The sequence below is a fragment of the Suncus etruscus genome, chromosome 2, assembly GCF_024139225.1.
Source record: "Suncus etruscus isolate mSunEtr1 chromosome 2, mSunEtr1.pri.cur, whole genome shotgun sequence".
Classification (NCBI taxonomy): domain Eukaryota; kingdom Metazoa; phylum Chordata; class Mammalia; order Eulipotyphla; family Soricidae; genus Suncus; species Suncus etruscus.
Window position 1 is genome coordinate 28528556 of NC_064849.1, and position 15817 is coordinate 28544372.

Consider the following 15817-nt stretch of genomic DNA (forward strand, 5'->3'; position numbering starts at 1 on the left):
TAATTAATCAATCAATTAATTAGCCAGAGCCCGATTCATCCGAAGTGGCGCCTGAAAGTTGCCATAACTCTTTGACATTTCGAACCAGAAGGATTTGCAAGCTCGCGCCCCTGTTCTGGGGAGTTTCAGGAACCTGGGGTTCAGGAGCTCAGCGCCGGGGCTTCTGTCCTTCTCTCAGTCAGGCCAGGCCAGGGCACCTGTAAGCAAGTTTGCCAGGCGACTGTCCGGAGGTGTAACAGGTGACAAGCGCTGCCACCTGCGCTCTGCTGGAGAGACCCTCTTTGACCCTTGGCCACTGTACTCTTAGTTACACACCCCAAGAGCTGTCAGCGCCTCCGTGTCCCTAAGAAAGTGGAGAAGTTGCATGTATAAGGCAGAGTTAGGAAGGAAGAAGCAAAGTCTGGAAAAAAAAAAAAACTGCAGAAACTTCTGACTCACATTATATCCATATACCCAGGGTTTCCCCGCTCTGTGCCCCTCAGTTACCACCTTCCCAGGACCAAAGAGGAACTGAGTTATTTTGCTAATACCCCATCCTCTGCCCCCAAGGTTTGCTTAATTGTTGGAACCCACGCGATGGGAAAAGGGGTCCAGAGCCCAGCAGTTTCAGGTGGTAGTTGGCGAAGGCCGGGGAGAGCGAATTTCCGGAAATGACTTTCCTTTTTGCTTCTCTTTGCCTCGACTCCAGTGTCTACACCCCTTGGCCAGGGCCGAGTCAACCAGCTCGGCGGCGTGTTCATCAACGGCAGGCCGCTTCCCAACCACATCCGGCACAAGATCGTGGAGATGGCCCATCACGGCATTCGGCCCTGCGTTATCTCCCGCCAGTTGCGCGTGTCCCACGGCTGCGTCTCTAAGATTCTGTGCAGATATCAGGAGACGGGCTCCATCCGTCCCGGTGCCATCGGGGGCAGTAAGCCCAAGGTGAGCCCCGCCAGGTCCTCCAGGATTTAGGGAGAGAAAGAGGGCAGAGGGCAAAGGCTACCCGTCTGGGGATTTGCAGGAGTTATTTGTCAAGTCTGAGAAGGTTCAGCGGTAGTTAGAAATGGGCAAATTAAAGTGCTGCCTGTACCTTCCTAGGCTCTGGGCTAATTAATTAATTCTAGGGGAAAGCACCAGCCTTTTGGGCAAAAGAGATTTGGCCTTGGGTCTCAGAAATGTTGGAATCTTGGAGCATTTTTCAAAGGTGAACACCTCCACGGCTGAACTTCCTGTACCACCTGTTGATTTCTTTCCCCCACTGGAATCCTCGATCCCCGCTCCTCCCCGCACTCCTTTTCCATCCAAAACTCATCTAAGGAGTCCAATTTGGATTTCCTAGTGGGGCTTTTCAGACCCTCATTCCCACACACTCCATTTCCATAAGCTGGGATTGTCTTCAAGGAGTCATAGGCAAGAATGATTTGTTTTCATTGTCATGAGTGGCTTTGAAAGAATCAGTTTGGTGCTATCTTCGAATTATTTGGATTCTCCGTTGAAAAAGAAGGGGAGTCGCACCCACTAGGACTGAGTGTGAGGGTCAGCGTTTCCTTCTGGAAGTGGGGGAAAGCCAGTTTTATTTTTTTATTAGCCATAGGGCAAAATCAAAAAGAGAGTTCATGGAAGAGAAGAAGGGTGTTTGACCCTTCTTCACCTCTTCCTCCTTCACAACTCTTTTTGCAAGCTGGCTAGGACTCACTGCAAATTTTGTTTTATAAACTAAAAAAGGGAGCCAGTCTCTCCATATTACAAAATCGAAGTATTCAACTTTTACATTGCACTCAGTTTTTCCCTTTACCTAAAATCCAGTACTCCTTCCTGGAGAGAAGCAAGCTTTCAGAGATAAATTGGTCTTTCTGCTCCTCTCTCAAGCATGTCTTTTTTAGTTTCATTTTCGCATTAATTCGGTATGAAGTTACCTTCTTAATTTGCAGGAATCAGAAAGCATCTTCAGCCCACTTCCCCATCTTTTCAAATGTGATAACTCTTCTCAATTGACTTTGGTTCTCCAAACTTATCTGGAGAGAAGGAAGGTCTTCAGGTTGCTGGGATGTTTGGGGGTAAAAAAAGGATCCTTTCCACTTTTTAAAATAGAAACTTTTTTTTTTTTTTAATAAAAGCAACTTGCTAAAAGGGAATTTTGCAGGGAGTGTACGAAGGAACATCTGGCGAGAAGGCGGGAGCACCTGGGTACCAACCTGCCTATTCTCTTAAAGCAGGTGACAACGCCTGATGTGGAGAAGAAAATTGAGGAATACAAAAGAGAGAACCCGGGAATGTTCAGCTGGGAAATTCGAGACAAGTTACTCAAGGACGCAGTCTGTGATCGGAACACAGTGCCCTCAGGTAGCCGGGACACCTCTGTTTCCCCTAGAAACATCGGGATCAGCGATAACCCCTAGACACATCGGGGTCAGAGATAACCCAGCCGAGCCAAGCGGGCCATAATCACTCCCCAAAGATTCTCCCAACACTCGGGCCGGCCCCTTCCCGAGACCCTGAGATATTTGCGAATGAGGCATTCTTGGCGCGTTCTGGAAGGGAGGCTGCGGGGTCCCGGGGCGTTGAGGACCGCCGCAGCGGGCTCCCCAAAGACGATTTCTGGGGAGGAGGTTGGGCAGGAAACGCGAGACGGGGGCCAAGCGTTTATTAATATTGATGTTCCCTTTTAAAGAGAAACAAATGTTTTGGTAACCCCAGCCAAAGGGAGATGGGGCCACGCCAGGCAGCCGAGGCTTTGCGGAGCGCGCCCAGAAGGGGAAACCTCAGGGCCGCCGCCCCGAATTTTCCCCCCGAGAGTCCCGGGGACCATCCGGCGCCTCCGGCAGCCCGTTGTGGGGAGGCGGAGGGAGAAGAGGCGAGGGCAGGCGGGAGAGTTTGTTTTTAATTAAAAGGAAACTCCCTTTCCCCCACTTCGAGAACGAGATATTTCAGAGCATGGATTTGTTTACCAGACTGGAATCTGGAAAAAATAAATGGGGAGGGGGGAATGCATTTTCTTTTGATTTTTTTTTTTTTTTACAATAGGAAACGATTCTGCAGTTGAAATTTAAACCCCTAGAGCCTCCAAAAAAAAAAAAAAATTGAATTGCTGGGACGGGGCGGCTGTGGTTCTTGCTCCACTAATGTCGAACCGCAGGGCGCGATGCCTTCAGGTGTGGGCGGCAGGAGGGGGGCACAGGGGGGTCCAGGGTGGGCTGGTGAGAGAATCCGCCTAGATTGGAGACCCGGAGTTCCGTTGAGAGTCCCCGAAGGGAACCGCTTCCTGCTGGGCGGAGAGAGGGAGAAAGCTCGGCCTCAATTTGGAGGTGCGTACTCCTCAAGTTTCTGTCCGGAGATGAGGCTTCTAGGATGGGGTGGACGGGGGATAAAAGATGCTGGAGGAGAAGGCAGACGGCTGAGTTAGGCAGAGGTGACAGAGTCCACGCTGTGAGTTTTTTTGGGAAACCCTCTGGGCCCCCGCAAAGCTCATTCGGCTGCGCTCCCTTCTTCCTCCCGCCCCCAGTGAGTTCCATCAGCCGCATCTTGAGGAGTAAATTCGGCAAAGGCGAAGAAGAAGAGGCCGACCTGGAGAGGAAGGAGGCGGAAGAGAGTGAGAAGAAGACGAAACACAGCATCGACGGTATCCTGAGTGAGCGAGGTAAGGCCTGTGTCCTGGATCCCCAACGGCGAGCCAGCGGAATCCCTGATGGGGTTCCCGTCCCTTTTCGCCCCTATTCTTGGCGGCAGCTTTGTTGGTCTTCCAGAGCAAGGCCCAGAGTCACCCTTGCAACTCACGACAGCAGCATCTCTTACTTGTTATCTTTGGTCTAATTTTGGCATCTTTCTTCCTTCCCTCCTGTTGGAGCTCAGAACTTTTAATTACTTAGATATGAGGGAACCCGGCTTGCCTTTAGCTTAAGGATCTGAACGACTGGTTAACTGGAGGGTGTCCATCAGGTCCCCAAAGTTGAAAGAACTTTTGTGACCTTAGGATAGGCTCCGGTCTATCCACTCCAGGGGTGATTTTTTAGCAAATTAGAAGGGAAGGTAGGGGGAGAATGAAGAAGAGGGGGAGGGAGAAGAAGAGAAAGAGAGAGTAAAAAAGAGGTAGTCATGGCCATATGGTATTGGCTGCCTTATAAATGTTTATGTATATATTGGTTGTTTTTATTTTTATTTTGGCCTCAATTGCTTTTCCAATATGATTTGAGGGATTTGAGGTGTGTGTTTCATTAGGTACTTCTCTCTACCAGAGGTTTGTGAACCAGCCCTTCCTTATTGGTATGACCTGACAGTATATAGAAAAATAATTCCCTGCAAGTCTAAGTCCAGCCAACTTCATTGCAGCCACAGTCACAACTTCTGCATGACCATGGTCGTTAGGGATGGAAGCACCGGACACATTTGCACAGGGTAGAAAGTCTCTGAGCTAGCCTGCCATTCCCTTGCCTGAGCCAAGACTCTGTTGGTCTGAGTTTAGTTTTGAGTTGCCCAGGAAGGGTAGATGATCTGAAGTGGTTACCACTGGCATGATGGTCGCACACTCACTGCCAGGTGGTGACCAGGATAGGACTATAGTACAGGAAATTGGTTCCTCCTTTTACTTTCAATAGCCCGGTCCAGCTGGATGGACAGCTGGTCCTGGAAAAAGCAGCTTGACAAACCCATGTAAAATCTGTATACAATCTTAGATGTTTCCTTAGATTGAGATGATACAGAACCATCTTTGGGGATAAGAAATCTTGATGCTGTGGCATACACAGGAAATCAAGAAAAACACATCCAGTCTAAGGCTGGTTGGTCAGTTGGCGCTATGTCCCTTGAAACTGCCTTTCCTTTTGGAGGAATACATTTCTGCTCTGGTCTCTAAGAAGTCATCCTCTCATTGATGTCAGACCTAAATCTAGCTCAGAGGGCCTAGCTAGGGCGGACAGTAAGAACCAGACAACCTCAAACCAAAATGGGACCTTTCAGGCAGTGGGGCCAGGAGCGTAGATGGATTGGAAAAGCTAGGGAAGAGGGACACATGGAGGGGTGCAGGGCTTTGCTACTTGTTGCCTGAGGCATCAGCTGGGCAGATTCGTAGCTCCCTCCAAGCACAGGCAACCGGGGCCCAGGAGACAAAACGCCCCAAATGAGCTGGTCAAACATTTGTACAACTTTTCCAGCTTTTACAAAGAAGGCCTTCTCTACACAATCTACACTTGGAGATGAACTTGGAAGACAAAGCTTGGAGAGTCCATTGAAACTCACACTTTAGCCCGGCCCAGACAAAGCTCTGGCTCGCAGCAGCTTGATGTGAACAAAGGAAGGCAACCTTTTTATAATTCAAGGAGAAAAGAAGAGAAAACAGCCCCACAAAGGGCTGAGAATAGACATTATGGGCTGGCAATGAGGGATGAATTATTCAATGAGCCCCAATAGCTGCTGCACCAGGAAGTTTTATGGACTCTCCAGCGTGGAAAAAGTGGTCATTTCACCTACAAAATGTTTCTAGTCTTTTGGGCCGTCTAGCTGGGCTGGCTGCCATCCAGGAGCAATTGCTACCGTTTTTAAAAATCAGAGTATTCTCCCCAGCAGGGGCTGTACCCATTGAACACACACACACACACACACACACACACACACACACACACACACACACACACACACACACACACACACACACACACCTCGGAGGCTGGAGCCTAATTTAATTTGGGGTTGTCAAGGAAGACGCAGCTCAGTCTCTGCAGCGCCTCGAGTTCCCATTCCAGATGAGCCCTGGAGGGTAAAGGGTGGGGGGGGGGAATGCAGAGAAAGGAGAGAGTGAAGTTTAGTTTGATGAGAAGTTTAGAAATCTTTTTTTTTTTTTTTTTAATCCCTTTTGTTGTTTGGACATCAAAAGTCACAGGCTGTCCCGTTTTGTAAAATACAATCAGTGTTGATAAATGGTTCCTGGCGCCTAGAGGAGTGGGGGTGACTGGTCGAGGGAGCTGCATTTGGGCACTCTGGATCGGTTTGGGCTGGCTCTCTTCTTTGCCGATAGCACCTCAAGCAGAAGTACCTCAGTGGGTGCTACTGAAGATCACTAGCTTTCCAAGTGACATCTTTCGGCTTGTCAGGGTCAGGGACACGTGGAGAGAGACGCTGACCTTGGAGGTGATCAAAGGTACCCTCATTCTTCTCCCGTAGCCTCATTTCTTTTCCTCCTAGATGATGTCTTGCAAATTCTTAACTTGCCGGTGCTCATTCCAAGAGTACCACCGGTACTCTCTAGCCAGCTCGCCCTACTTGGGGGGAATACATTCTAGCAGCTCTTTTGTAGAGTGAAAGGAGAGGACTGGGGTAGCTGGGAACTCCCTTCCCCTCCACCCACATCCCCAAGCCCCAGGCCACTCTGAGCCAGTCCCGAGATCCGAGCAGGCACAGCTGAAAGTGCCAGGCCCTGGTGTGGTGGCACCGTGGACTGTGGACTCGGCCCGTGCTGGGGACACTCAATGGGCGCCTCTGTTCCTCCCCCGGCGCGGCCGAGCGGCCCGCGGGCGCCGCCACAATGGGCCGCCCCCCACCCCTGCGTCCTGGGCCAAAGCGCCGCGCCGCCCCCTCCCCAGTGCTCAGGCCGGCTCGAAGCTTAGCTCGCCGAGCTGCAGCCGACTCAATTGCCTCCATTATGTCCTTCTCACTTTCATCTAGACACTGCCCGCCTCCCCCCTTCTCCTCCTCTTTTTTTTTCCTCCCTTGCCTGAGGCTCACATTAGTGAAATTTCTGCAACCTCCCCCCTTTACCCCCCCCCTTATTTTAAAGAAAGCCCTCAACACAAAAGCAGTGACCAATCAATAGAAACTGCTCCTTCATCTCCTCCTCCTCCTCCTCCTCCTCCTTCCCCTCCTCCTCCTCCTCCTCCTCCTCCTTCTCTAACAGCAGGGTGACGCTTTTCCTGTTTGTGAGTTTTGGGAAACATTTTTGCTTTGTGCCGTAATGGAATTAGAGGACAGATGAGGACTGTAAGTGGACACGCGACTCCAAGACTCCCTTAAATATTTAGATGCAACGTTACAATTACTGACTTGTTGCTGCGGCTTTGAAGTGGCAACCCGGGAGTGCAGGGGGAGAGAGGCCACGTCGCCAAATTGATGTTTTGATTGGGGCTGCTGATACACTTTCATCGGACTTTACCCCACCCCCCCACCCCTTTTAAAATCACTAGCGAGCGTGGGAGGTTTGCCACAGTCTCGAAGGTTGAGCTGCAAGACCCCCAAGCGAGGTTGGATTGGGTTGGGTCTTAAAAAAAATCCTTTTATGTCAACCCGCACCTGCCCAAGTGGACACTTATGGAAAACTGGTAGTGTATTTTTGTTTGTTGGTTTTTCTTTGAAAAAAGGAGAAGTGACAAAAGTTTTGCAAATTTGGGAACGGTTGGCAAACTTGGGAACTCTACGGAAACAACCGAGGACGACGTCAAGTTTCCAGCGGAGTAGAGATAAAACAATTAAACCCGTAGACAAGTCCCAAAGGTCCTTGGAAGCATTTTGTTTCCCCGTGAACTCTTTCAAAGAGCTCTTAGGCGTTCATGGCCCACGAACGCAGGCGACAAGGTTTGCGTGGAAGGCGAGAGAAATTTTCCCACACATTCAAGTCCAGTGGTGTAAGATGTTAGGACGGTGAATTCAAACTTTTATGAAAGTGCACAGCCCCCCTCTCCAAGCCCATTCATTAGAAACACCGCTTTGACTCCAACGACCATCTCTCGTCTACAAAGTAAATTTCCCATTATCATTTTTCTTAACTTCTTGCAATATGCAGCGAGTTTCTTTCGTGTCCTTAACAAAAAAGTTTATTGGAAATATCCGAACTTGCCCTCCTGCGTGCGTGCCCCTCTCACGAACTTAATAACCTCAGTGGCTGGCCTTTAGGAAGGATTTAGAAGGAAACCCCCAGCGTTCAGGATGGTAGCGCTTCCTTTCTTCGGTTGTTTGTTTGATTGGGGGGGGGGGGGGCGGGAGTCTGTTCGCTTCCTTTAGCGTCTTATTGAAAACATGCAGATTTTCTAATTAATGCTTGAAATCGTATGTTTATTTGGGAGTTTGATGTGATTGTTGATAGCACCGGAACGGGGACCGCGGGGCTTCAAGTGCGTAATGATTATTCAAGGGTCACCGAAGAGTCCCCAGGGCTGTGCAGTGAAACTACATCAGGCGGCGAGGCGGAACCAGCAAGTGCGTCCGGGTTCAGGGGGAGTGGGCGTGCAGACCCCAACCAGGTGAACTGGAGCATTGCTCCCCTCCAACCCCCAATCCATATTCAAACAGTCACGAAAACGATTTTGGAAGACCAATAAATAAAACAGAACAACAACAACAACAACAAATCTACCATTATTACACACCAATTAAAACAACAACAGCCACAAACAAAACAAAGCACCCACATTCTTCTTCACCGTGAGGTTGGTTGTGTTCAGGTTGGACATAAATAATCAAAGAGAATGAAAAGCATTAGCAAACGGCGAGCGAGAAAGCGATTTTTGGCCAGGATTGGACTGTGAGAAGAATCAAGCCAATGTAGTTGTAGGACAGGTAACTTATTTATGCGGGTAAATAAAGATTAAAGAACCATTAAGACTGTACATATATATAACTAAGGAGACACTAAAAAGGCAATTAAGCAGTCAGTTTAATGCCTTATCTCACTGGCTGCTCCGGGGTTGTTTTACAACTAGGAATTAAAATCTGAAAAGGAAGTTTTCAGCAGCTCTGGCCAAATATTGATTAAGTAGCTGTTTGTTGATACCATTGTTAACCCCCTTAAAAGGCCAGGATCCAAGCCCCTTAGTGACCATCTTCTATTGTGAAAGGTTCTTAACCACAGAGATCAAAGCAGGATCATTTCAATTTATCTGTCTTGGAAAATCCTCCCTTTCCTCGGAAATCTCTAAGGAGGATTGGCCAAATTCGCTTTGGGAAATAGGAATCAAAACCAGTTACATGTTATAGGTTTGTAGAAAAGAAATTCACGGGGTGTTTTAACTTATGATGAGTTGTTTAGAATTTAGGCGAAGAGAGTAAGTTGGAGGGTGGGAGGCAAAAGGCATGGTAGCTGCCCTGAGATGTGCCACTAAATTTCTAAAGCTGGAGATGTTGAATTTGTCTTCCAAGTGAGAATAATATAAAGGAAAGATATAAATTTTTTATATAAAATTAGGTGGAGAATGATTAAAAACATTGAAAACTTGGGGTTATTTTCATCTGAATTTCTCTACATGTGTTTTCAAATTTTTGTGTTTATAGATAGGCAGTTTCATGTGTATTCTTAAATCTTTTGTAATAGAGATGTTTGTATGTATAGTTTGTGCATTGTTAGAGTTTATTTATATGTCGGTCAATATAAATTATGTTGGCAGCAAACTATCCCCAGTTGCACGAAATAAGGTCTTATTTGTCCTATAGTTCAGACTTTCTTGAATCACCAGAATTGGAGGCAACCAGAATCTCCCAATTCATATTCAGCACCAAGTAAAAAAACAAAAGTCATTTCTCTGTATGATTTTTACAATTTATTACAGTTTTTACAAGTTATATCAATTTTTACAATTTATATTTACATGAGCTATGAGAATTTTTGATTCAAGAATTTAATATATCTGAGATTTTCCTTTCCTTATGAGAATTAAAATTTCTGAAAAGACATTTTGGAAAATAACATCTCTGAGTTTAATTTACAAATTCCAACAGATCACTCTAACTAGGGTTGTGAAATTTATGCCAGACCCAGGCTTTGGATATTCAATTGTGCATCATTTATCTGCATGGGGTATGTGGGTGTTGGGCTGGGTTTCTGAATTCTCCTCCCTGGTATGCTTATTTCAATACTTAAATAAGTGTGCAAAGTTTTTTTTAGAAATTCACTTTATTTTTATTATTTCTTGCTGACACTATGATGTTTGAACATTGAACAAGATGAATCTTGAAATACAGTTAGAATCATATGTAGATATTTCAAATATTCTCTTGTAATCTTATAATTAACCAGTCTACCTATTTTCATTGATATAGACCTCATCATTGAGTGTAGAAGAAATACATGAAATAGGCGAAATTAGAAATGTGAGTAGCTCAGTTCTGTTCTGATTCCTATGTCCCAGGATTAGATTCAGTACTAGAGCTTCTTTGTTGCATATTTAGCTTATTCATGTATGTTATACACATACATGTTAAAGTAATTTTTCCTTTTGGGAATCAAGCTACATGTCATAGACTGCTAGAGTGGGAGAGGAGGGTTGAGGGGAGGTACATAGACAGCACATCAAATTTGAGTTCCAAGTCTGATCTCAGTGCCAAGGCAGAATTGCTGACTCAAATACTGACTATATCAATTATATCTCAATAAAACTGGGGAAGTAAAAACAACTTTAATATTTTTTTTTATTTTGGCTTTTGGGACAAGCCTAACAGTGCTCAGAGATTACTCCTGTCTCTGCACTGAGGACTTACTCCCTAGAAGAGTTGGGGGTCTAATCCAGTCCAGTCATATAGAAGGCAAGTGCCTTACCTGCTGTACTATCTCTCCGGCGCCCCTAATACTTTTGTTTAAAACACACACAAACCGCAACTTGTGTCTTCAGCTGGGTAGCTGTAATCTTAAAAGGAATTTTGATCTTGAAAATGATTTTGGTAGTTGCTATTTTTTTGGAAGGCTTATACTGAAGAAGAGAAAGAGGCTGTCCTCTGCTCCTTTGGAATAGATTGTTTTGCCCTATTCATGCCAGTCTGTAGAAGTAGGAACTCTGTTTTCAACTCTTCATATAGTGTTGGACTAAACTATGAGTTCATACAATGTTAAGCTTTTGGTGAAATTGAAACATCTCTGTTCCAAGCTTTCTAATTTCAAATTATCTGCATTGGGACTGTGCTCCCTAGTGCACAAAGTATATGTACTTTCCATTTTGTAAGAATGTACAAGTTGCTGAGTTAATTAGTAACAAAATAAAGTATCTCTCCAAGAAAAATAAGCTAGACATTTGACCAGGTAAATTGAAAAAATATGTTAAGTGCTTATGAAGATACCTGAGGAATAGTGGGCTTTGTGATGTCTTACCTTCAATGTTTGTTTGGCTTCTTTCTTAGTAAAAATTAAGACTAATAGTCTGCTATGGATATGACTGATTCTCATGAAAAAGAAATCATATCTTAACAAATGACAGTGATACACAATTTATAATTCAATTTGCTACGCTGCCCTCCTGGAATGGAAATTACTGAGATTTATACCATGTACAGTTGTGAAGTGTCTACATTTTTGCTGTGGGACTTTTAACAACAACCGGTCTTCTCTTTGAGATAAAGCAACTGGATCAAAGAAGTTTAACTTTTTGTGTCTTTCTTATATTACAGTGGTGGGGAAATGAATTTCAGTAAAACAATGAGACCACTTGACAGGCCATTGCAAACTATCTGTATGTTAGTTTCTTTAAACTTGTTTTGTGATTTTTTTTTTTTTTTTTTTTTGGTTTTTGGTTTTTGGGTCACACCCGGCAGTGCTCAGGGGTTACTCCTGGCTGTCTGCTCAGAAATAGCTCCTGGCAGGCACGGGGGACCATATGGGACACCGGGATTCGAACCAACCACCTTAGGTCCTGGATAGGCTGCTTGCAAGGCAAACACCGCTGTGCTATCTCTCCGGGCCCTTGTTTTGTGATTTTATGACTCTTATGAATTTTTACTTGGCCAGAGTACTGCAGGGCCGACATTACATTACTCTAAATTCTTGATTCCAGCAACCGTTTTCCCACTCATTCTGGATCTAATTCCAACAGATTCCATTTAAAAATAGTTGATCAAAATGCTTTGTGACAAGGATGGGAGATTCTTCTTGGCTGGCCAACATAGGATTGAGGGAGAGGAAATACCACTGATTTTCAGCATTAAAAAATTTCCAGGGTCATATTGAGAATTCAAATAGTATAGTTTTATGGAGAGTTAAATGCAGAGTTTTAAAAAATTATAATCGTATGCTTGGCATATTTCTGGAAACAACTGCAGAATTAAATGTACTTGGCCTTGTGTCATTAGATGCAAATAATAAGTAAGCTAAGGCAGATAATTAAGAAAGGAAAATTTAATTCCTATGCAATTTGTATCGCAAACATGGAATTGGTTTCGTTTTTGTGAACTTTCATAGTAAATGCTTATATAGCCTTTATAAATTTTCATTTTTAACAGAAAACCTACATTTATATGCTTGTGATTTTTAGAGATATATGGGTATACAAAAAGCAAAAAAAAAAATCAATGGTACCCTTCTTCCTAAAGTTTTTGTCAATGTAGCATTTTAGGCATAACTGACTCAGTCAACAGGCTTTAAGGACATGATATGAGTATATATAAGTTCCTTATATTCTTTATAGAGCTTATGTTATGACTTATTTAAAAGTCATCTAAAAATAATTGTAAAATCATAGCCTATTTTCAAACATATTAAAAACCTTTCCCAATATTCAACATACCATGACTTAAAAATAACTTGGGCAATGGGGATGTGTGTGTATACTTGTGTGTATATCAATTACCATGATTGAGCTTATCCCGAACTAAAGAAAAATTAATTGGTCCAATTCATTTTATTATCAGAAAAAGCAACAGGTTTCTTTTTACTAATTCCCTACTTGGCTGGTTTCCTGATTGAGGTTCACTTTTTTTATTTTTACTGTGCTCTCTTAAATGCCCTGCAAAGTGTTTTCTCAAGTTTTTGCTTGCTTTGTGAGAGCATAGTTCCTAAAGTAAAAGTGTCTTGTATCACCATGATTGCTCTCCAGGGGTCCTCAAACTTTTTAAACAGGGGGCCAGTTCACTGTCCCTCAGACCATTGGAGGGTCTGACTATAGTAAAAACAAAACTTATGAACGAATTCTTATGCACACTGCATATATCTTATTTTGCAATGAAGAAACAAAACAGATACAAATACAATATGTGGCCCGCGGGCCATAGTTTGAGGACCACTTCGGGTCTAAACCAAAGATGAAGCCACATTTCAGGTGTGACTCCTTGAGCATCAGTTGTGATGTCTGTTCAGGTGGGACACATAACACCAATTTCCCAAGGTGACATAGAGATGAGGTGAAAAGAAGGAAATATATGTATGTACTGTCATAACAACACTCAGTCTTGTGGAGGGTGAGAGGAAAACACTGAAATTCAGAAACTGACCAGCCTACAAACTGGCAGATGGGCTATGCCCAAGGGCAGATAAAAAGCTTAATTCAGGGCTTAAAAGCAACAATGAAGACAGACACACAACAAACACCAAAGTCTACTTTCACAGAGCTGTAAAAAAAAAATCTAATCAACTGAAACAAATGATTGACTTCTTAGAAAAAATAATAAAATGATAAAAACCCTTCACAAGGAGGTGTCAAAGATATTTTGAGTGACCTTCCACTTCCCAGTTCTATAAAGTTTACTTTTTCATCTCTCATTAACTTAGCTTTTGAAAAATTGCTTCAAATCCAACTTGTTTTTTTTCACAAACTCTTTTTGCTGAATCAGAGGTCCACAGACTGATTTTGCAGACATGTTTCCTATAAGCCTTACTCTCAAGTCCTGCCACAACGCTTTATTCTGTGACATTGATTTTTGTGCAATTCCTCCTTACACCTTTCATATCCTTCAGTCTATTTCATTATTCCTGTGGCCTTATTAGATGTGTCCACACACATTCTTCTTTCTTTAAAGTTGTCTTTGTTTAATTCTCCGCCTTTAAAACTGGATTGCAGTACTAGTAATGAAACTAGTGGCTGAGATCTTTATGCTGGATTACATTTCAGTAACCTCCCTATTGGATTTTTCTTTCCATTCTGCTTCCCACCCCACTCAGAGATTTGTGTTATCTGGGTACAATTTGAAAGTGAAGAAGAGGCAGTCTGGTGGAAAGGGGCGATATTTTGAAGGGGGGCACAGCTAGAGAGCTCTTGCCCCTGAGTTTCTCTGGCTGCAGCAGCTTACCACTGCAGCCTCTGGAGAGAAGTAAGGTTGTTTTTTTATCCCCACATGCACTGGGCTGACCTGTCTCTGAAATAGGTCAGGCTGGGGCACAGCCAGTTTATGCAGCTGTTGCGGCTTAGGCGTCACTGCAGGGCAGCCGGGGCTCCTTGGCTGGCCCCTGGTGAACTGATAAAAATTCGCTGGTGAAGCGAGGGGCCTTCCTTCTGGACCTAGCTGGCCCCCTGAAGGTTTTTAGATGCAAGGGGACTCCTGGATGATGGAGGCCAGCTCTGGGTTTAAAAGGCAAGTGCTTGAGTCTTGTTTTTATTTCAAAGCACACAAACTTGTCATTCTAACAATTTCAAAGCAAAGATGAAACTGGCTAGATTTTATTTTTTTAAATCTTTTTTTTTTCAAAATATATAAAATAAAAAAATTATAATTAAAACATTTTTAAATTGAATCACAGTGAGATACAGTTACAAAGTTGTCCATGATTGAATTTCAGTCATACAATGTCCAACACCCCTCCTTTCACCAATGCATATGTCCTACCACCTGTGTCCCAGTTTCCCTCCTATCTTCACTTCGTATTGCCCTCCTACCTCTATTGCAGACATTAAATCACCAGTTTTATTTTGAACAGGGTTAAATACTTATTCTGTACAAAATTAAAAAGATATGAAAGAGTGTACAGAGATGATGCTCTTTATATCTCTGGCCCCGCATCTTTACTAACTTTCTAGAAATTCTAAGTGGAAACCTAGTGATTATATCCTGCAGATTTTGGTTTGTTCACTTTTTTGGACCCAGATTTACTCTTTGATTTCTACTCAGGGATCACTTTTTGTGGGTCTCAGAGAGCTGTATGGAGTGCCAGCTATTGAATGTGGGACAGCTGTATGCAAGGCAAGTGCCTGCCCAGTGTACTATCTCTCCAGCCCTTCTAACAGATATTTTTCTTTTTTCCTTTCGTGTATAAATTACTTTGTGCTTTGACTGTTTTTCTTTTTCTTTCTGTCCCTTTCAGAAAGTGTCTGAATAATAATTTCATATTCTGGGGTCTGAGCAGAGTGCTTCTTTAGCCTGTTTTGATAGCTGCATAGTATTCCATTGCCTGCAACTGATGATTTATTGAACTATATTTATATCCTTTGCAACCCAATAGCACCATATGGTATATCTGTAAGTTTATTTGTAAAACAATTCCTTAATGTCAGGGACCAAAGGAATGGTATTGTTATTTGTGTAGCTTTGGAGGAATTTGGATTCTATGCTGAGAACAAATGGTAGAGTTGTGCTTGTAAAGCCAATTGCAAGTGTGTGTGTGTGTGTGTGTGTGTGTGTGTGTGTGTGTGTGTGTGTGTGTGTGTGTGCCTGTGACCACTTGCATAGGACAAATTAGCCACTTGCTTTTACTGGATGTCTGCATGGAAAAGGACAAAGTTTGACATTTCTGCTTAGGAAAACATTCTACTGACTGAACTCTCAGGAAATTTCTCGAATATTCTGTTGTTTATCTAAACAGAACATTCTGTTAATTCAAGAAAAGTGGCCCATATTCCATAACCTGTTGGTTCCTTTTAGTAACCAACTTACTATTATTACTGCTTATTATTAATTTTGTAGCCCTTAAAATGATGTATGGACCAGAAATAGCTGAGAGCTAGAGCCCATGCTTTGCATCCATTTCCCTGTATTGCATGGTCCCACAAACACTACCAGAACAACTTCCAGGCACCGAGCTGAGAGTAGTACCTTCTCTTCTGAGCACAAAGAAAAAAAGATTAAATATGCTAAACATTTTTCCTTATTTTTCTGTGCATGAAAGATGACCATAGTTTTAGAACTTTGAAGGACTGATTCTGACTGTTGATTACAAAGGTGGAATTGT

The 15817-nt window shown here is 43.6% G+C and overlaps 1 protein-coding gene across 1 annotated transcript in view; it reads left to right on the forward strand.

Annotated features, from left to right (window-relative positions):
* PAX3 (paired box 3) overlaps nucleotides 1-15817 on the forward strand; it is a 117195-nt gene that overhangs the window by 563 nt on the left and 100815 nt on the right. The window contains exons 2-4 of the mRNA XM_049768159.1: nucleotides 689-924; nucleotides 2196-2325; nucleotides 3485-3619. Of these exons, the coding sequence (XP_049624116.1) occupies nucleotides 689-924; nucleotides 2196-2325; nucleotides 3485-3619 (501 nt within the window). The remainder of the gene's footprint in view (nucleotides 1-688; nucleotides 925-2195; nucleotides 2326-3484; nucleotides 3620-15817) is intronic.